Here is a 22919-nt window from a genome sequence, read left to right as displayed (position 1 = left end):
ATAATAAAAGAGGGCGTTTATTTATTTTTATTTGTTTGTACTCTCGTTTTTGCTGCTTCTCTCTCTACGTAACGTATCGAGATTCTGCCACGAATGGGTTGTTGCAGAAGGTATAGGATATTATCATTTTTAAGCTTTCAGTATCCGGTAAATGCAGTTTATTTCATTTACGTAATAGTAATAACAGATTTATTTCGAGCGGCAATCTTTAGGGTTTAACTAGGCCTAGGTCTAGCCCGACCAGTGCCAGGCCTAGCGGCTACGTACAGTAGATAGGAGGTGGTGTGGCCTAGCTAGGGCTAGGCCAAGAAAGACGCTACAGACAGGCGCCCTGCGGCCTAATCTAGGCTAGGCCTTTATTTAGAGAGATAGAGTAGTCACCTAGGCTAGGCTAGTAATTAGAGAGGGGTTGTACCGCAGTGAGGTCTAGGCTAAATTTCTAGGACTTCCACACCATGCTATAGTATAATACATATCAACAAGGTGGGCGATGGTGGAGTTGATCAGTATATACCACTTTTAGTGGTGGAGGCTTCAAGGTTCTTACTGAAAACTAGATTTGACACTGAGTCAATCATTTTGGAAAAACCCCGACCCTCGAGCTCTGGACTTGAAGTGCTCTATCTTCCCGAGAGCCTCGGATATGCCGGGTGTTGCACGTGTATTGGTAATATGCAAATGCGCTGACCCGAAAGTCGTAGTGCCTCAATGGTTGGGCTACATTAACCCTGCGAGGGGCCTCACTACAAGTACTACTAATAATAGTAATAGACTCTAGGTACGTTAAAACCGTGACGCCACACTTCAATGTTTTGGTCACGCGTTCACACAGTGGGTTTGCACTGCCTGTCATGGTGTTGGGTTAAAAAAAAAATCTTTAAAAACCCGTTTCTGATTGGATATTGATGATGTCAGGCCTTAATATGCAGATTAAAGGTTAAAGAAAGTCACACATTTGTTTTGCGTTCGTCCATTGTGTGTTTACAATGTAGCTGACGTCTGAAGTTTATACCTGAATAAAATCCACTTTTTTAGTCGAACAGTGAATATACTTTTCTAATGATTAAAAATACATTTAGATAGATAAGTAATTAACATTTTGGCCAAATATGGATGAATTTGACTGACTGACAAGTGGTTTTTAATTAAGACCCGGGAAGTTTTTGTTTATTGCTGTTTTGACTTTATGCAATTTCGGTCCATTGCCGTTCTGGTAAAAAAGTGTTTTGGTTTATTGCCGTTTTGGTCATTGCCGTTTTGACTAGAAACCGTGATCTCGTGTTGAAAGCTTTTTGTAGCTTGTGTGCATAGTCATGTAGTGTATTCCTGTCTGGAGAAGTTGTCAAGGCTTCATATGTCTTTTTCACACCCATAAAATGTGGTATAGTAAGCTCAGTCGACAGAAGGCGATGAAGATCACTGTGCGAAGGTGTTAGCGCAAAATGCCGACAAACAGTGGAAAAGCATCATAGTTGTAGTAGTAGTGTGTAGACGCAGCCTAAAACTACATAAAAACACTGGATACTCTTCCAACATTCCGTAGTACATTAAGATAACTGAAATTTAGGGTTAGGGTCAAGCCAGTTCTAGCATAAATTTACATAAGGTTGTCGGATCTACAGTATATCCGCAGCCCCTGCACAGTTTCATGGGTTGGATGTGTTTTTATATAAATATTTTTTTTTATTCCCCTTTTCTTTCCCATTTTCTAAGACCGGTTGAAAAATATTTATTCCAAAAATTTTATGAGCATTTCAATGTTTTATTTGAGTTTCTTTTTAGCAGTTCTCTAGATTTTGCCACAATATATTTTAATAAGAAATACATGGCTATCTGGTTAATGAAAATAGGCCTACCTTATACCAAATCACACTCATATAATTAGAGGATTTTATGTTATTTTTTATTTGTCGTAATTGGATATTATAATTTACAGGTGAATTGCTGAAAGAAGAAGTCTATAAATTCAGGCAGCAGCCATGGTTAGTTTGAGGCGACTGAAAAGAAATTTTAGTAAGTCAAAAAGTATATTTTACAAAAGTTATGATGCCAGTTTTGAAATTGGTCTTTACACATGCATTCTTTTTTGCAGTCTTTTTTCAAATGATCACTTTCCTAAAAAGCAGCTTTTTCACTTTAGAACTTGTGTCTGGGCTAATCTCTATTTTAATTGTTTTAGGCCCTTTGCCAAGAATATGCCAAACAGCAAACTTATTCACTTTCCTAAGTGATTTTTTCACAAGGAAAACAAAGACAATTATTATGATGCTTAGGGGGTGGAGTTAGTTTGGTCATGAGAAAAAAACCGTGTTCCGTGACAGGAATTGGACCCAGGACCCTTGAATTTGAAATCTTAACCACTAAGCTATTCAACTCCACTGCATATATTTTGCTGCTTGGTACAGTATGAGACTATGCAGTACATCCTAACCAATTACAACATAAGCATTACATAATAATAATAATAATAATAATAATATGGTAATGCTCTTCATTTCTGACAATTTCTTAATAATAAAATAACAAAAGTGTTTTCTTTTCTACATTCACAGCTTTACAGAATACCATTTATCTAGGACTTTTTGCATTTTGCATTTTCTATATTTATAAATATGTGCTGGAGTTACCTTTTGACACCAACTCATCGGATGAGCTTTCTAAAAACAAGGAACCAATTGACTCTATTATAGGTAAGTACATTCTAATTTTTTTTATTTTTAGGTATCTTTGTAAATTTAAAATCATGATTTTTAACTCAAGCATAACATTCAGTATTATTGTCTACTGTTTTCTGTAACATGAAAATAACACCTTTTCATCTGTTACATGGATATATAAGCTTAGTTCATAATTCATATTTTTTATGACTTATGTAGAAGTAAAGTAATTGCATTTTGAATAATGTGGTTTTTTATTTTACTTTAAATCAGCTTACTACTTGTTAATGTATTTTTAAGGAGCTACTGCCAAATTAATGAACATTAATAAATAATTGTTTTTGGTATTAAACCAACCATGCATGTTAATTCCGTTTTGTTTCCTGTTTTATTAGACAGGAGCTATCGGCAGAGTTCTTAAAAGAAAGTCAATATGTGTGTTTGTATTGAACACTGTACAAATGCTACCGAACTGTAATAACTACCATAATCAATAAAATACTGTTTGCATCATCATTGACATCTATTGTTATATTTATTTTAATATCAATTGAATATTTTCACTAACTCTGGTTCTTATTAATGTTCCTCAATTTCAAATATTCATCATCAGATGATATATTTACCTTCACGGATAAATGTTATTTATCAGTATCAATTCAAATAAAAATATAATTTTTTTTTAAAACATGAACTTAACATACCATAAACATCACAATTAATACACAAGGATAAGTTAATGGGGCAGAGAAAGAAGGAAGCAAATTAATAAACCATATCATTTTTGCTGTCTCCCAACCATTAAAAAAACCAGTAAAGTAAAACGAAAAACAAAAATCAATAAACATACAAGTGCCCTAATTACAAGTAAAACTTATAGAACAGTTAATTTAATTTGGCTTGGAAAACAACAGCTGCTGATTGTAATGAAATAATAAATAATAAAACAGCATTTATAATGCATCATCTATCTAGCATGCTATTCCAAGGTGCAGTGACTCCTGACGAAAGGATAAGTATTTATTTATTTTGACACCAACTTTAATTGAATTTAATTTTAAATGTCTAACTTAACTTTGCAAGTTAGCCCCCTTCACCTGATCACCGATCCCCCACTTTACCTCCCTGCCCCCATCAGCTCCCTTCCATTTCAAGGCCCCTAGACGCCACTGATGCTAGGGCCTGCTAGTAGTGGGAAAAGTTAGTAAGCCTACTACTATACAGAGTCAGATTGCGTTCTATAGTCAAAATACAATGTATGTTATTTTTAATAGCAGCATGGTTGTCTTCTCTTCAAAAGAATTCTTATTCCTGTATTTTAACAAATAAGCGTTGTAGGGTATGCTCCGACCCCCATTGACTCACTGAATACGTGATTGGCTGATATTGGAAACCAGCCATGCGGAAATTGTAAGCAGCTAAGAGTATGATGCAATAGGCCCGAATGTGACTTATCCTAGATAACAAAAAAGTCGGCCAAACATTGAAAATATTTGCTATTCCCAATGAATTGTAGCATTCCACTCGAAAGATTTAGGTTTATATAGAAGATTCTGACTATGAAATGATAAATAAAATGGAGAAACTTTACTAATATATATTTTTCTTTATTTGTTTTAGTCAGGGTATGCACTGCATACCTTGCTTGCCTTGACAGTCCGTCACTGTTTATAATTATAGCGAATACTAAAAAAAGATTATCAATGATATTTATTTACAACAATCAAAGAAGTACAACAAAGTAATTTAAATAGACAATAGAGTAGTAGGTATTGTTGTATCTGTATAAACTCACTCATAGTATTCATTGTCCACTCTTTCTACTGCCTCTCCCAGACAGCGATTTTTTTGTGGCCCGCGAAAATGAATTAAAAACCCTATGTGTGCAGCCCTTCTAAGCAACATTGGCTAGAAAACACCTTGTTCTTTACGGCCCGACACCGACCATCTGTAAAAAGTAATATTAAAACTGGGAATAAAGTGGTGTAATACTGCGATGCTTGGAGGTTCTTTGAAGTACACTGGAAATAATAATAATAATAATAAGGTAAGAACTTATATAGCGCCATTTAAAAAACCGAAGTAATTATCAGTGGCACTTCATGTTATTGTTTTAATAAGTGCGTTTTGAGTGATTTTTTAAATAAAGCAATTGATGTTGATTTTTAATATAAAAGTTTGGGTGCAGCCCTGGGTGTTAAATCAAAAATTTATGTTGGCCCTCCGACCAATTTTTATGTCAACCCCTGCCTAAACACTAAAAGCAAGAACCATTAATTGTAGTCCAACTGAAATAGGATTTAAAGCAAATTACAACACTGCATAAATACCTACAGTAATGGAGCATCACATCCTACTAATCACAAAATTCTTTTGCAAATTGAAAATCTTACCAACATGCTCAAACTGCACTCCCACAGGAAAATTCTTAACAATTTTATGCATTAGATTTCATAACTGGAGATCAATGTTTATTAATATATTCATGCAGAAACCTGTTGGCTTATGTTCTGCTTTATTAGTATCATCAATAACTGCCTATATAATCATCGTAGCCAAAGGCAACATATACTCAAAAGGTGTTGAGCTGTAGGTGATTAAAATTTTAAAGGACAACCTCAAAATTTTTATGTTATATTAATTTTAGGTTCACATTCTTTTTTCATATTTATTTGAATAAAGGCCCCACTTTGAATACATTTCTTACTTAAGTAAACACCCCTCCTGAACCTCATTTAGAATAATGTACATGCCCCGAGGCATAAATTTTTCCCCTGAATAAATTCCACACAATGATTGAACATAACTAATGGATACAACAGCATTATATCACCTAGTAGTAGGTCTAGTATAAATTTTAAAAATTGTTATCATGGGATTTATAAGCTTTTGGACAATAATGTTGGTTTATTTCCAGTGAAATAAACATACCGTGTTAATGTACAGTACGTATACATATCCATTTTACACCAAAAAGAAAAAAAAAAAACACCTTCCTAGAATATTGCCTTTCTTAAATAAAATGCCCCTCAAAAACTCTCTGAACAACAATGCATTTGTTAAAATATTTATCAACTCTTAATTTATTACTCCAAATTACAATAAAAACAATTATTTTGAACAGCAAAGAAGAGGAATATTTGAGTGTGAAAAAAATAATAAACTCACCAGGAAGTCGAACCTGGGACCTTGTATATGTCTGTTTTGTAACATAATTTATTTAATATAATTATATTTACTAGACTACTAACATTTTGTATGATAGACGTACTCATACGTTTTTTTTAAATTATTATTCTTTTATCTTATTAGTGAAGGAAGAGAAGAGAGAAACAGAAAAAATAGAATATGAAAGTGAAGCCAAATGTGGTAATAAAAAGCCATGTGTCAAAGGTCAATATGCATTCAGTCTTTCAAGCGGAGGTACCAAAGATAAAAAAACCATATCACCAATGTGTTTTAATGGAGTATCGTAAGTGTAATCAATACTAAATTTGCATAATTTTTCAGTATGTTATATTTAATGATGGTGAATCACTCTAGGCCTGTGCATGTTTGCAATTTAAAGTTTAGTGTAGAAAATAAAAAATAACATTTTGTTGGTGACTGTAAACAGTGTAGTAATGGAATAGGTAAATGCTTTAAATATATATGTAATTAGGAAGAAATATACATATCTTATTTTGGTAGATTTCGAAGCAGCAGCGGGCGTAGTAAAAATAAAAATAACTTTTTTTTCGTGGGGGATGGGGGCTATGCACTAATTGGCCAAAAATAATTTTTTTCAAAAAAACAAGGAGCTCATCTTTGGAACAATCTTTCTCACAACATTCGTAACAATTTTGATGCTCTTTCTATTAATATGTTTAAAAAAGAGGCCTTTATCTGTTTAAGACTGTAGCTTTTTTATTTTGGTTTGGTAGTTTTTATTTGTCTGCTTTCTTTTCAGTTTTAGGCTATCTTGTTTTTTATTTACTTTTAGTTACTTTTGAATTTCATAATTGTAAAAAAAATTTTTTTTTTTTTTTTTTTTTTTTTTTTTTTTGTGGATATATTCACTGTATGTACCAGGGCTTCCTAGAAAAGCAGTGCTTGTCACTGAATGGATACCCCCTGGTTAAAGAAAGCTTAAATAAATAATTATTATTGGTGGGTGATGGGTTTGCTTAACAAGATATAAAAATGTCTTACCTAAACAGGATTTGATTCTGACATTTTTGTAATCCAGTATAAATTACCTATATTGCAGCACATCACAAAAGGTCGGTAGAGGAATGAATGTTATCATTGTTGATGGTAAGTTAAGTTTATTTAAGAAGATTGGAATAATAATTTAAAAAATATACTTCTAATGAAGTAAGATTGTTAGCATTATATGTCTCATCATTTGTTCCTGTCAGGTCTTTTCCTTTTTTATTTGTTTTCTCAATTTATTATATAATTTTCGGTACCAATTTGAGCCGCTCTGAGTATTTTTCCTATTCTTCCTCGATTCTATTTCTTCATTTTATATTTATACACTAAATTTATATAACTTATTAATAATTACCTAAAAGATTTTAATTTTAATTTTGAGCAAATAATATAGCCTAAACTATTATTATTAATAATAATACATACACTTAATATATATCTTAACCTAGAAACGCTGTGTACATTGTATTAATTTGTTTCAATCTTCCTATATTCAAAGCTGAAGGTTAGCAGGTCTCTTGCCAATCTAGGCCATTGTAGGTAGGCTTTCCTCAGTAAGGCTTCTACGAATGGATGTCTTGTTGTGAAGCAGGAAATCAAGTTGTCCCTCCCCAGTCCCGCCTGATTATAAATCAACGGGAAATCTGCTGAGCTATGATATATTTTTTTTGTTGTTACTGTATATTTTATAAAGAAAAAGGAAGGGAATAAATGTTGTTTGGAATTGATTTGCATTTAGCTCATTATCATTATCATCTGTTACACTGTTTCGTCTTTGGTAGCATTGCGTATGCTTATCACTTCCGTGATTTCCTTTCATTCAATGGTCATAATGTCTGTCATTAATTTTTCAGTTGATATTTTTTTTCTTTGTTCCTTCATAATAATATTTCATTATTGCTACTCATGCTGTTTCATTGTTGAATATTTTATTACACATTTCTCTTTATGTTGACAGAAAAAAATGGAAAAATAATTTCAGAAGATATTTTTGATTTGTGGGCTGAAAGTAAGTTTAGCTTTTTTTAATTTCTTATTTGCCAGTTTTAGGACTAGTAAAGAAATAGTATTTTTTGAATAATAAATGGAATAATTAAGTATTTGAGGTATATTTTGATATACAAAAAAATTGTTCTTCATTATTCCACAGACAGCGACCATTTTGTCCAGTTCCTTGATGGTGTAAAGACCGGCCACGTTCTTGTTATTACAACCTATGACGAAGCATCAAAACTATTGTCTGATCACGCTAGAGATATATTGCGAGATGACTTTGGTAGTAAATATATTGGAGAGTTAGGCTACAGGGGATCTTGGGCTTTCATTGGACAGAAAGGAGTCAAACATAAGGGATATTATGAAAAGGTTAGCAAACAAGCTCCAGTTTTATTCCTTTTTGCCAAAGCTGTATAAATACTCCAGCCCATAGTTATTATTTGGGAGTGGAGTGGAAAAGCTGGGTAGTTAAGATGCTTGCCTTCCAATCCTAGGGTCCTGGGTGAAATCTCTGTCACGATCATGATCTCAGGACCAAAACAACTCCACTCCCTAATTCACATAATGAGGTTTAGTTTATGTAGTGTATCTTATCTTTATGTTTATCTTATGAAGGGATAAGCTGTTTGGCATATCCTATGTTTGGCAACCCGAGTTGGATTTTTGACGTTTACACTAAGCACAACTCGGGAGATTTTAACTCGGGAGATTAAATACCGGGTTATGTCCGGAATTTTGCTTTCAGTGTAAAGGGGGTATTATTCAACCTAGGTCTTTCTTAAATCAGACCCTTCCCTTCAACTTTTTTAATAACTTTTTATGTTTCTACTCCAGGTCACCAAACGACAAAATACACAATATTGGGGAGACACAGTTGTTTTGAAAGGATGTGCAATACTACCATGTAAGATTGAGATTTTAATTTAATATAATAAACAAAATATTTATATAATTCATTATAGTATTAATAAACTATAATATTCATATAATTCATTTTAATATAATAAACTATAATATTTATAAAATGTTTCCCCAAATAGTTTTTTTATCCTTATTGTGTGTTTGTTGCATAATTGTAATTTATAATTTTGCATAAATAATTTAAATTATTTCGAATCAAATGGATCCACTCAAATTGAAACAATAAACAATATTATTGCTGAAAATATTTAAAAAGAATGAATACATACCTTTAGCGAAAGACCCCACCAATTTAAGGCAAAGCCCCCTGGAAGCCACGGATATTTGATGAATTATGGCGAATTTTTATTACTTATTTTAATAGGCATCGAGTTACTATTATATGACTTCATGTAGGCTATGCTTTCTAATGTGGAAATCAGCTTCCAAAATCAAAACATTTTGAATAAAGCAAGAAACAAATAGTATGCAATGTAACCATCTAATTTATTTTCAAATCCTCATTCTTGATTCTTATCAAGAGCGGTAAGGCAGGGGCACCGCGCTAGGTACAACCTTAACACCAGCACTGGTTCCAGCTACTTCTCGCTTATGATCAGTTGGTAGAACCAAGTCTTCTCGGATAAATACTTAAAATGGAGGTCCAGTGTATACATCTGGCTTATGTGCACTTTAAAGAAACCATTGAGTCTTTCGCAAGAGTAGGGGGTTACCCCGATGTTATGGTTCATTTCAGCCCCTGTCGTTGTGGAATAATGTGAACATGTAGCTGCCATGAAGCACCTCTTTACGGCTGCTAGGTAGTCATGTGCAATTCAGCACAATGATGCTGCAAGTTATTCTCCTACCTTTATCTTTATTTTTTAGTGTTATACGTTATTTAATTACAGAGCAAAGAAAATGAAAATGCCAGTTTCTAAAGTGGTTTTATTTGGAGGTTATCCTATATAATTATGTATTTTATTTATTTCTATATATTTTTAATGTAAATAAATGCTTTAAATTTTAATAGTATCAGAAGCTACAGAATTAGCTGAAGTAATAGAAGATGAGCCAGCAGAGGGTGGAAATGAATTAAAGGAAAAGCCAGAAAAATCAGGGGGTATATGTGGAGTAGAAGATTGCCAGCCACAAACCATTGCAGTGCACGTGCAGTCAAGTTGGGTTGATGGCAAAACAAAGAATTTCCCAGTAATATGTGTGGAGGGAAAGGCGTAAGTAAAGTACTGGCCTTGACTTGACAGTTCTATATTAGGATACAACTTTGACATATTTATTTATTTATGTTTATTTGTTCATTATTTATCTGTCTTTTTGATAATCAAAAGCATTAGCAACTCATCGTGAGATGATGATACCTGAAGTGGTCGTGCCAGAGATTAAGCTAGACTTTTTTTATACCTTGATTCGCAAACTTATTTTTAAAAAATCATCAGAGGAGGGCAGAAAAAAATGAAATTAAAAATTTTGTTCCTTTATCTTGCGAATAGTTTTGCCAAAAAATCCAGATGGAGGAGAAAATAAAAATAAAATTTTATTGGTTAAATTTTATGGGATGGTTAAATGCTTTAAGTTTGTATAATTAGGAAGAAGTATACATATCTTATTTTTGGAGATTTCAATTTTTTTTCCCTTGACGGTGGGTGCGCTTATTAGCCAAAAGTAAAATTGTATTTTTATTTGAAATCATCATTATTGGCAGACGGGTTCTCTAAACAAGATATAAAAAGGTCTCTTAATATGATAGTCTAAATTATCTTAAATAATCTTTTCTTGCAGATATATTTACAAAGATGGTGGAACGGGTAAAGCTGGTCGTGGACTTAATGTTGTAGTTTTTAACCCAGACACTAAGAAGGTAGTGACATCAACTGTATTTGATACTTATGAGTCTGGTAAGTTTTAGGTAGTGGCTATTATTACACCAGTAAATTAAACCAATTCTTAATTCTGATTGGATGTTATTGTATTAAGAATAGGTTTAAGACTAATGTAACAATTGTTCCACTGTCATGTTTTTATCATTAACATTGGTTACCATCAATATTATCTTTATAATATTTACAAAAGTGCATTCACATGTCAATCTTATGCAAGATGCATGTAATCACATGCACAACACATGCAACACATAGGCAATCACATACATGACTCATATGATCTCATTCAAGACATGCAGTCATGTACAAGATGCATACAATCACATGTATACACAATACAATTACACGTAAGACACATGCAATCACATGAAGGACACATGTGCGACACATGCAACACATAAGCAATCACATGCAAGACACATGTAAGATGGCCAATAGTTCTTTCTGAAGGATAATAAAACTATGTTTATTCTTCAGTTGTATTGTATTGATGAAATATGGCACTCGTTCCTTTGCAAATGCCACCCCAAAATTGTGGAATGGTCTTGCTCAGTACATCAAATCAGCTGTTTCTATTGAGTCTTTCAAAACCCTACTAAAATCGTTTCTATTTAAGAATGCAGAATAAGCATGATATGTTTTCCCATTTTTATTTTTTCATATGGGGAGGTTTTTATTGCTGATGGATGTGCTATTATTTGTCAGGTGTCCAGAACTGGGCCCCATCTGTATCTTACTCGAGACAACGTTGTTGTCTTTTGCAGTGCATGATAGTAGAGCCAAGGGATTATTCGAGGTGGAAGCTACCAGAGCCCAGCATACTGCCTGCCTGAGTGCCTATGTGCACCTGGGTGTGACAGCGATGTTGTTTTCGACATCGGTGGGTGGAGCCCTGTTGTGGATACATATACCAATAGAGCACATGCATTTCAGAAATATTTTCATAGCTTAAGTACAGTAGTTTCAGTCAAAATTATTAACTGCTTGTTTTTCATGTAAAGCACATTGAGGCTTTTTTGCAGAATGCACTATAGAAGAATTTATTTATTATTATTGTTATTACTTCCTCTCAGATACTGATGATCGGAGTATAACTGCACTGTTGAATAGTGTCGATGAGAACCATTTTGTCATTATAACAACTCATGACGAAGCGACAAACAAGTAAGTTCATTTTAATGATACCATTGGCAACTTTTGTACACTGTTACTTACCACACTTACTTTTATTGTGTGATGATACATTGTTTTGTTAAATGCATGCACGTTGTAATGTATGCATTGTATCTAATTGAATCATAAAGTATTGATCATGTTGCTTTATCTTTATCCATGTTCAAAATGTTTTATTGTTTTAACATATTGTATTAATGTACAGTATTTAATGAATTGCTTATACGAGTCAACTAAACTGGTGGTAGCCACTGTGTGTACACAGAACAGTGGAGATGTTTTGGTCCCAGGTTCAAATTCCATTACTGCTCTTCTTGTATTTCAACTGGAGGCCTGAAAGGCATGTTATGAAAGCGTACCTTATTTAAGCCGTAGGTCCTATGTGCATGTTAAGGAACACAGTATGCCCTTCAGAAAAGAGTACCATAGGGGATTGTCTCTTGGTGTACTGCCCATTCACCACCAGAAGGACCCCACTGGAGATAAATCTTCAGACTTTCGTGGGTTATCCTAGTTGTTTACACCAAATAAATCCATCCATCCAAATCTTGGACTTTTGCAAAATCACCTTTTGTGTTCTCAGGTTAAGTTTTGACACAATGGCAGCTGTAAGATCACTCGGTAGCAAGCACATTAATTCTCTCGGCTTCCGTTCATCGTGGGCTTTCATTGGTCAGAAGATGTTACAGGGGAATTCACCTTATGAACTTGTAGGCGAGGTCGATGATGGAGGATGGGGGTCAAAGGTCGAAATACATGAATGCATTCCAGTTAAGAGTGAGTATTGTCATTAAAAATATAGTGGGTTTTTTTTTGCTTAATTATTTTTGCTTTGTTTTCATTTTTTGTTATTTTTTATGAACATTTTTGTGTTTTCTAGTGAAAAAGGTGGAAACAGAGACCGATGATGTGATTGGTGTAAGTAAGAAAAAAATAGATTTTTGCAAGAAATATGATGGATATGGAGAATTCTGTAAAGGTGAGTACAGGTGTCCACAATTACAATCTAATAGTTAATGTCCTATAGTTTGCCTTCCCTATACTCTATTATGTAGTGTTGGTGGTGGTGGTGTTGCCATGGTGATGGTAATGATGCTTGTTGCTATAACATTAATAGTAATAATGACAATAATAATTTTTTCATAATATTTTAATAATGTGTAATGTAGTTAAATTTTTATAGCACTTTATACTGAAGTCTCATAGCACTCAAGGCATGGACTAGCTCATAAAGTACCTTCCTTCTTCCCTAAGGATAAGTTTGTGGCTGAGCTACCTGGTTAGCTGGTGCCAGCTATTCTTGCCTGTCCGCAACAGGGGCTAAATGGACCAGTACACCAGATTAACCCCTGACTTGTATTGCAAGATATACTAAGTTCCTTATAGTTGCCATGAACCAATTGTGTTTACTGGGCCTACGTTTTGTAGTTCTTGTTTATAGATTTGTTCAACCACCAGACCACAGGCAAGCGTGATCAGCATTAATATTATGGCTATAGGTTATTGCACCCCACCCTTAACCACTTGACCATTCAACTGGTCAAAATAACTCTGTTGGTTTTTAAAACTCTTCCATTTCAGAAAACTTAGAAGTTCCATTGCTACCTGTTGCCCTTGATGATGCATCCTTAAAGAGTAACCTAGCTTACAGTACGCCAATCATCATAGTATCAGGTATGTTCAGCGTGGCCAATAAAATTAAATTATGACATTGGGTGGAGTAAAATTATGCTACAGAATGCTGCGCTCAAATAGTGGATATATACACGACTGCCCTGGAATTAAAAAATATTTTGGTACTTACAGTGGGGTATGCAGTAAATATGCCTTTCAAAACAGCATTTTTTGGCTAAAAGTTTATTTTACACGTTCGCTGCCATGACCCCTTACCAAGTAGGCTTTCTGGAATAGGTACAGGTATATACCTCTAGATGCTCTGAAATGGCAACTTAGTTTTCTATATGAAACAAAATCTACATTAATTCTAAACTATGCTACATTATGCTACGTTTTTATGAAATTATACGTAGCAAAAATGCTACATGCTACCGAGGTCCAAATTATCCCAAAAAGCATAATTAGGCTACGAATGGCCACTACGGACATGTTCTATAGTGATATTAAATATATTGAAGAGGACCACCTATAGTACAATAAGATATGAATAATACACTTGGTAAAAAAATGAACTCAACATGGAAGTGTACTAGAAGGAAACTCAATTAATCAATGTTGCATGCTCCGATTTTTCATTGTATGTATAGGATCACGACATAAACATTTCTTTATTTAAAGGTCCTGATCTCTCTGACCTCCAGCGAACAATGGATTCTGTTCTTAAGATTCCAGGATTAAACAATAAGATGGTTGTGGTAAGTATATTATTTTTTTTTTTAAAAGGATACACAGATAGTGGCCTTTGAATATTAAGTGGGCAGATTTTAGAATTTGCTGTCATTAATTGTAACACTCTTTTTGTCACTTCAAATCATGCTTCAAAAATCAATTTCTGGTTCACAATTATAAAATACTCTTAAAAATAAAACAGATTTATCTTTTTTTATCATTTTTATTAAATATTGTTTTGTGATTGTATGAACATGTTTTTTATGGGTTGGTGTAAGCTACTGTAGTTTCTAAAAAATGTGTTGCTGTTAATTTCCAGGTTGTTATAGAGGAAAGTTTTGAAGAGTCAACTTCTTTAGTTCAGCTTTATAATTTTAGAATTGAGCATGTTAAAACAGCAACCACTTTTGCAGGTAAAATAAAAAGGTTGTACAGATCTTTTAATGCCATAGTGTATGGTTCAATAACAGTTGCCTCAAAGAGCCACTAATGACAATTAAAAGCTCAACTTATGTGCATCTATCTCACTTCTACCATATATTTAATGTATTATACACCTTTTCATATTGTATATACAAACCCATTTCTACTACACCCATTCTTATCCCATTCAAACACCAATTTATACACCTATACGTACACCTATTGCTACCATACTATACACACTATTTGTACTCTTCTGCTATATACATCCATATCTACCTTAATAACCCATTTGTTTTCACCATCATTCAAATATCCCAAAAGCAATATCCACATTATACATTTTTCTTGTTCATCACTCTGTCATGGAGCTTTGAATTTGTGGTTAAGTGTCATGTGTTCAAATTCCTAGAATATACTATCAGTGGTCTATCTAGGGGGTAGGGGTGTTCACACTTGGCCACACCCCCTCCAATAGTCCTCCCTCCCCTAACCATTTTAAGACTCCAAAATATGCCACTGTACACTATCAATTCTGTAATTAATGTAGAAGACTGCTGGATGTCAAATAAATTTGTTGACGATTTATTTTTTTGTATGTGAATCGAAGTACTGTATACTCATTTTCTTCTAGGAATGATGCATAAAACAATGCGTCTTACAATGTCATTGAATTATTTCAAGAATAAAAATAAATTCATTATGATTGAGGAACGTATTGAGGTGAGCCCGGACCTACTGCGATACTACTCTCAGACACTTCACTTAATGGATGAAGACAAGTCGATATTTACCGTTTCAGCTTGGAATGAATTTGGTGAGATTTGATTTTCATATTTAACGTTGTCTTATGACGTTTCATTATAGTTTTTCTCAAAATCATTATCATCATCATCTTCATCATCACCATTGTCATCTTATCATCATCATTATCGTCATAATCATTATCTTTTGTATCATCATCACCATCTTCATAGTAGTTTTCATTATCACAATCATCATCATTACCATCATCATCATCATTTGGCCAAAAAAAAAATGTTGTGTTGCCCTTAAATCAAAATACTGTACATGTCTCTTTTAGATTTTATGTTATAAATGTTAATTTTAGCAGTGGTATTTCTCAAATTTGTACTTCAAAAAAATATTTTAAAAAAGAAAAATGATGACCCAATTTTTTGAAAAATTTTGGCCGGTCGCAGAGGGCAACACAACATTTTTTTTTTGGCCTTATCATCATCATCATCATCATTATCAGAATCAATCTCCTTCTTGCTTTCTTTATGTATATTTTTGTGTCTTCTTTTATGTCAGGCTTCGCCAGCACTTCCAGTGATCCAAGCCTACTCTATAGAACAGAACTGTTCATTGGATATGTGTAAGTATATAGCACATTACACACTACATACTATAAACACTTTCTTGGACTTAACAATATTGTGTTTATAGTAAAGATGGCAACGTGTCAGCTGCCAGTAGAATTTGTAAATTGGGGTGAGGGCACAAAGGCAAAGAGCACAGTTTCGGAATTATATCTAGAAAAATGCATTTTTACTAATAGCTAAGCATCTACAGAGCTATTTTATAACACAGGACTCTTGAAAGGTATCTACCAATTTTGAGTCTTGAGTGCTAGTTAGGGCATTATTCAGTGTTACTTTTATATAATCTCTACATAATGTTCATGATAAAATCAAAGATATCATTGGTAATTTTTTTTTTCTAGTTGGGTTTTGCAAAGGCCTATTTGGGATAAGGAGATTCGAGATAAAGAGGGTCCATGTTGCAATCGGCCAACGTGGCAAGGCTGGTTCCTAGGTGACCTTATGAAGGGGCGCGAGGTGATCTGCCCTGATGTCTCCAGACTCACCAAGCGGCTGCAGGACGGTTTCTATGTGGATAAACATGAAATAGAGGCATACCATGAAGATAGAATTGCAACAAAGTAAGTGGAGTTAGTAGCCTGCAATTCCAGTGCACAGTCCTGAGTTCAAAGAATGCACAAAAATAGATTTTTTTTTTTACTACTAAAAAGAATTTCAAGCTTCTTACTGAATTCGTAAGGCCTGTTTAAATTGGATTTTTTTGGTCATACTAACCATGGTACCTCATCAGTTTGGTGAAATCTAAAGCCCTGTTCAAACATGCCTATATATGGTCATAATGACATCACATCATGACCATATACAGGCACATCATGACTATATATGGGCATACAACAGTTGGTGAGCTTAATCCAATGTTAACAGCTTGTGTAACATTCTCCTTTGAAAAAATCTACCCTCAGGATTCGTACGCGTCCTTAGAATGCCATGGCTGAAAATGGCCGACTGGCTGGTTCAGACAAACTTGTGCGAATCAGTGAATGGAGTTGTTCGCCTATGTTTTAGTAAAGGCGGTGCTTTTTTTAGATCTTGTACATTTATTATGTTTGCATTTAATTTTAATTCAGACATTGATAATCATAATCGTTAACTTTTTTGACATCTGCTATGGTGTAATTTGCTTTCTGTCCTGTGTTATAAACAGTACAGTACTGAAATACTAAACTTTCAATCAGTTGAACAGGTCTTGTCGCACGTGCTCAGCCCCGTGAATTCGCTTTGGTTAATTCATCAATCTCCAGACATGCACACTTGTTCAGCACGAATGACCATGTTTTGGCCCTATCCAGCGCAAGGCAGTTAATTAACAATTAAAGTAACCATGGGAACATTTACTTCTACAGTTATTTTCTTAGTGAATGGTGTTTAAAGGGCATTTACTGTTAGAAGTTCTTGAATTCAGGGCAAGATATTTCGTTAATTATGTTTCTGAAGTTTACAAAAGCATTGAAAAACAATGCTGGTCGGCAGCAGATCAGTGCCGGTAGGTTGGTGCCGTACGTTAACATTTTGCTGTAGATTAGATTATAAAAGTTGTAGGCCTACAACTAAGGTCTAATAATAATAGACCTAAATATTAATAATAATGTTATGCCCAATAGTAACAAATAATAATAAATAATACGGTTTAGTATAATGATGTGTTGAGAATAGAGCATAACCATTAAATTAATTAATAATATAGTACATCATTCGTTAATACAACATTTATTATTTACAAACTCCTAAATATATATGAAATGAGATGCAGTCTCCGCAACTTACAACCATCGAAGGCTATATTGTTTTACTGTATATACATGTCAACTTCGCCACAGCTGTTTGCTGAACAACAACCCTGGACAGGCGGTAACCCACCCCGCGGCGCCACAAAAGAACCAAGTTATTCTGGCGCGCTGGTACCACAAAAGAAACTCATGTTTAAGCAAAGATAAGACCATTGTTGTACACACATGTTTATGTTGCCGAGGGGAGAATTCTACTTCACTGTAGGCGATCACCCCTGCCTTACTTTACTGGTACTTCCCCATACTCGTGTTAATTCCTTTGCTTTTTTACACGTGTGAGAAAAACTTAATTTCCCACGAGCGTGAGAAAAAGAGACAGGTCCATCGCCTCCGAATTAGAGTTTGATAAAACTTAATATACACTCAACTAACATGCATTTAAAAGTAGTACTGCATATATGTTTTATAATCAGTCGTAAAATCGATATTTTACTGTTAAGCTATATATTGTGTCCTTGGAAAATTTGGAAAATTTGACCTTGAATTTCCTGGAATTGTCCTGGAAATTTGCTTGTTTAAAAACGTACGAACCCTGTATCCTGCTTTTTTAAGGTAAAATGATTGCATCTTGCCTAGGAAGAATATGCAGACTATTCCTTCTGGCCAGTTTGTGATAAAAACAATTCATTGTACATTCTGTACACCAAAAACTTTTTCATTAGTGCACAGTTTCATGCATTAGTTTAACCTTCATATGATAATTTCCATTAGTGTATGATATGCAACTATACTAATTGCTTAATAAATACATTAATTGATTGATTTTTTAAAATTCTCTCCATTGCAGAGATGCTAATCAGGAACCAACATTTGCAATGAAATTGGTAAAAGCGGCTTATGAAGAGGAGCTGAAAAACCTATTGCATATGAGTTCACCAGTGGACAAGGGAGTTTTGGAGATGTGTATAACAACTGGCACTACTACTTTAAACATGATGAATATAGGCCAGGATGATGATTCAAAGTAAGCATAAATATATTACAATTACTATTAATATCATTAGTATAATCATTGCTATTGTTATCACTTAATATGTTTGCTTAATCCTGAACAATACCATTTCCATGCCTATCATTTATAATATACCTATGTACTGTAAATCAAAACAACTCCTGAACACCTGCAAATCTTGGACTACCTATATATTATAGACAGTGGCGGGTCCAAGAATATAGGGAGCACAGAGACGGACTATCACAGACAAAGGGTCGAGAATAAGAAAATTTATGATTATGGCACCTCTAAGATATCCGGAAATGGCATTCCCACACTTAAGTTTGAATATAATTTTCTTTTTTTTCTCCATTTTTTGTTATTATTGTGAAAAATGTAGTAGTGGGCGAGGGCCCGGGCCAGTTAGGAACCACCACTGATACAGCTCCTATAACTCACTCGCACTGACCTGGTATTGCATACTGTACTGCATAAAACTGCAGTAGTCAAAGACGCACATCTCTTAATTTCTTCTGTTATTGCTATTGTTAATGTGATGTGTTTTTGAATATATTATTACGATTTTACTTACAATTGCTTAATGACTTTTCTATTTAAGGAATGTGTTTTCCATATTTTATGAAGCTGATTCTGAAGGCAAAGCCCTAAAAAAATTATGCAAATGTTTTCACCTGTATGTGCACAGGGATACAACGGTGAGGAACATCCACAATGGAATTGTCAGGTACGTCTGCCTCTTCTCAGATTCCAAATATTTATTGTGATTATGATATCATTTGTTCTTATATAGTGTGTGTGTGTGCATAATGCACATACACATGTGCACAAAAAAGAACACTGCTTTACCCTACAAATGTCAATCTCTTAAGGATGCCATTCCATCTACCATTCCCACCCCCTTCCCCGTGAAGTTGAGGTTTGATAAATCTTTCCAGGTATTCATTAGTTTTCTTTATTTTATTTCAGGTTTACAATAGACAGAAATATATACCTCTTGGTTGGCTCTACATCAGAATATTTTAAGTTGAAACCAGCAGAAGTATCTGTTTTTGAAGCAAACTCCTGAAAGAGGCAAACACCATTTGTCTCATGAACATGGAGCACAGAGAAATATTGTCTGCTATCAAAAATCTACAGGAAGTTATTTTTAGCAGGCAGTAAATAATGTGATTGTCACTTTGCAGTAACCATGTCAACGTTACTGTTCTTTAATACTACAAGTGCCTTGGAAGTTTATTTTTGTATTTGATGCATTTTTTTATATATTTTTTATGAAGTTGGTATAATGCATTCCTTTTATAATATTTGGATCTGTTGTGAGATGTGCCTGTCAAATATATCTGAGATCTTGTGAGATTTCTCTGTATTAATCTCTATGAGACTTATCTATGGGTACTTTTATTGAGATCTGTGAGACAGATCTCGCTTTGAGGTTTCTCCATGAAAGCTATATATTACACTCACCTTGGAGATTTCTCATTCAGAACTGTGAGATAATGACCTCTCTTTGAGATCTACTTATGAGCCCTATTTTTGAGGCTACCATACAATTTCTTTGTGACATCTACATATGATGTCTGCAATATTTTTGAATGAGATTTATCTATAAGACAGAGATCTTTCTGTGAGATCCATCTATGAGATGCATCTGTGTGGTCTCTCATTGAGGTATGTCTGTAAGACCAGGATCTATCTGTTAACCACCTGTATGATTTTCTGTGTGATCTAACCTATATAATATCTGTTGGTGAGATCTATCTGTGAGACAGAGATCTCAATGAGATCTACCTGTGTGATTGGTCTGTGAGATCACTATGAGACATTTGTAAAGTCTGTCAGTGAGATCTATCTGTGTGACAGAGATCTCAATGAGATCTACCTGTGTGATTGTCTGTGAGATCACTATGAGACATTTGTTAAGTCTGTCAGTGAGATCTATCTGTGTGACAGAGATCTCAATGAGATCTACCTGTGTGATTGTCTGTGAGATCACTATGAGACATTTGTAAAGTCTGTCAGTGGGATCTATCTGTGTGACAGAGATCTCAATGAGATCTACCTGTGTGATTGTCTGTGAGATCACTATGAGACATTTGTTAAGTCTGTCAGTGAGATCTATCTTTGAGACAGAGATCTCAATGAGATCTACCTTTGTGATTTGTCTGAGGTCACTATGAGACATTTGTAAAGTCTGTCAGAGAGATCTGTCTGTGAGTCAGAGAGATCTGTCTGTGAGTCAGAGATCTCAGTGAGATCTACTTGTGTGAATTGTCTGTGATATCACTATGAGACATTTGTGAAGTCTGTCAGTGATATCGATCTGTGAGACAGAGATCTCAATGAGATCTACCTGTGTGATTTCTCTGTGAAATCACTATGAGACATTTGTAAAGTCTGTCAGTGAGATCGATCTGTGAGACAGATCCCAATGAGATCTGCCAGTGTGATTTAATAATGAAATATTAGAAGTAAGAGTTATAAAGAAGTGCAATGGACCTTTCAACTTCGCTTTTCACGTTAGATAGTGTTTCTAAAGTACCACAAATCGACAGCATAAATGTACATATACTTTGTGGGAGTTGTCCATATTATTTGCCTTGTTCTGACTGGTCAACTGTTTTCGATTGACGATTGTGGCAAAGACAAACCAAACCAGTCATCTATTTTATTGCGCTTAACTGACCTTTATATAGCTATACATCATGTTATGCTTTAATTTTCCCCATTTTCAATGCTGAAACAACACTTTTTAAGAATGTGGAGATGGTTTCTGCCTTAGAAATGCCCGCAACCATAAACTTTTAAGACTGATTTCTAAACTATTGTCCTTTAAACATGTTAAAACCCTTGCAAGTTTATAAGGAAATGTCAGATTTAAATGATAGTTTTACCATTTTATAGCTCTCATTTCACCGCTTAACCCTGTAATAATAATTAAAAACGATTTTTGCGACGAGTGACTGGTTTGGCCTGTCTTTGCCACAATTTAAAAAGGTTCATTAGTTCTTAATAAAATTATTAACATTTTTATCGTAGATCCTCAAAATAAATAAGCGCCACTCTCGAATAAGCGCTGCACCAAACATGATTGTTTTCACTAAGCGCAGCTCTCGAATAAGCACTGCAACATTTATTCAAGATTATTCTGTTTTGAATAAGGGCTTAATCAAGAGTACATATTACCATGTTGCACTTTGAGAAACAGAGTTTAAAATACAATGTATGCAGTGTTGAAATGAATATGTAACACAATGACAACACAAGCATATCTTTATAAATGTTTATTTGCTATGATGTAGTGCCTACTGAACTATGGGATACGTGAGATATAGTATGTAACATGGGAACGGACTTAGAAAGTGCTACACAAATATCTTTTGTAATAAAATAAGCACCGCACTGAAGCGTCAAAAATGTTATAAGCGCCATAACACTTAATCAAGGATTGATGGTATGTGTTTTGCTAATTCTGTAATTGATTGATTGTTTTTGATATTTAATTGAAAGATTTGTTTAATAATGACATATTTTGATGATAATATTTATTCAAGTTTGATAAGTAACCAAATTTATAATAATTGTTTGATGTGATTTTTTATTTGGTAGCCCATATGCATGTCTCCACAGCACAAGGTTAATGCTGTTCTGGTGTTGATGTTATTCGACACTGGTCTTGTCCTATGAAATGTATCATAGGATACAGCTCTTTCCACACTATCAAGAGAAAAAATACCTGTGATTTGCCCATTTAATATAATAATTTTTAATAATAATATAATTAATATAATTTTTTTATATACATTCCATTTTTTTTTATGTCTTTCAAGTAATCATATTACACTAATCTAAGAAGAACTAAAAAATAAATCAGTAGGGTAGACATTACTGATTTCTCTTTTCTGTTATAGTGTAGCATTTCTATATTTTTAAGTTCTATAATTTTTTTTTTCTTGGAAAACTTTCCAATCAGAAGAGTTTCCCCAACGCTGTGGAATAGTTTGCGTAAAGTTCTTGAATGATATGTCCAATACTTTTGGATAGTATGCTAAATCAATTTACATGTTGACAAACTTGGTAGTATTGAATTCTCTACATAACATTTATTTGGAAATGTTGTGTACTGCTCTTGGCTGGGTAATCAATGCATCATGAACTTTTTGTAGTAGTTGCGTATCTTGAAATAGGGGTGGGGAGCTGTGGGG

The 22919-nt window shown here is 34.0% G+C and overlaps 1 protein-coding gene across 1 annotated transcript; it reads left to right on the top strand.

Moving 5' to 3' along the window:
* Positions 1 to 25: 25 nt before the first annotated feature.
* On the top strand, positions 26 to 22913 carry LOC117115018 (protein O-linked-mannose beta-1,2-N-acetylglucosaminyltransferase 1-like). The gene is made up of 22 exons (XM_033258650.1): positions 26 to 147; positions 1937 to 2013; positions 2553 to 2690; positions 5970 to 6129; positions 6907 to 6953; positions 7810 to 7860; positions 8002 to 8216; positions 8682 to 8751; positions 9781 to 9982; positions 10548 to 10663; positions 11722 to 11812; positions 12405 to 12598; positions 12702 to 12800; positions 13403 to 13495; positions 14117 to 14193; positions 14487 to 14580; positions 15225 to 15407; positions 15905 to 15968; positions 16317 to 16535; positions 18550 to 18726; positions 19316 to 19441; positions 19684 to 22913. The coding sequence occupies exons 2-22, from the start codon at positions 1980 to 1982 to the stop codon at positions 19781 to 19783; spliced, it is 2550 nt and encodes an 849-aa protein (XP_033114541.1). The 5' UTR covers positions 26 to 147; positions 1937 to 1979; the 3' UTR covers positions 19784 to 22913.
* Positions 22914 to 22919: the final 6 nt, after the last annotated feature.

Source organism: Anneissia japonica, unplaced genomic scaffold, assembly GCF_011630105.1.
Source record: "Anneissia japonica isolate Jap-2015-1 unplaced genomic scaffold, ASM1163010v1 scaffold24_len2511860_cov200, whole genome shotgun sequence".
In the NCBI taxonomy this organism is placed as follows: domain Eukaryota; kingdom Metazoa; phylum Echinodermata; class Crinoidea; order Comatulida; family Comatulidae; genus Anneissia; species Anneissia japonica.
The sequence above is the reverse complement of the archived record's forward strand: the minus strand, read 5'-3'. Positions and strand labels throughout refer to the sequence as shown.

Bases quoted from the DNA above. Each gene is read 5' to 3' on its own strand.
- LOC117115018 (XM_033258650.1), top strand. From the start codon at position 1,980: ATGGTTAGTTTGAGGCGACTGAAAAGAAATTTTA. The intron at 6,954-7,809 runs GTAAGTTAAGTT...TTATGTTGACAG, and splicing joins GAATGTTATCATTGTTGATG to AAAAAAATGGAAAAATAATT. The intron at 12,801-13,402 runs GTGAGTACAGGT...CTTCCATTTCAG, and splicing joins ATATGGAGAATTCTGTAAAG to AAAACTTAGAAGTTCCATTG.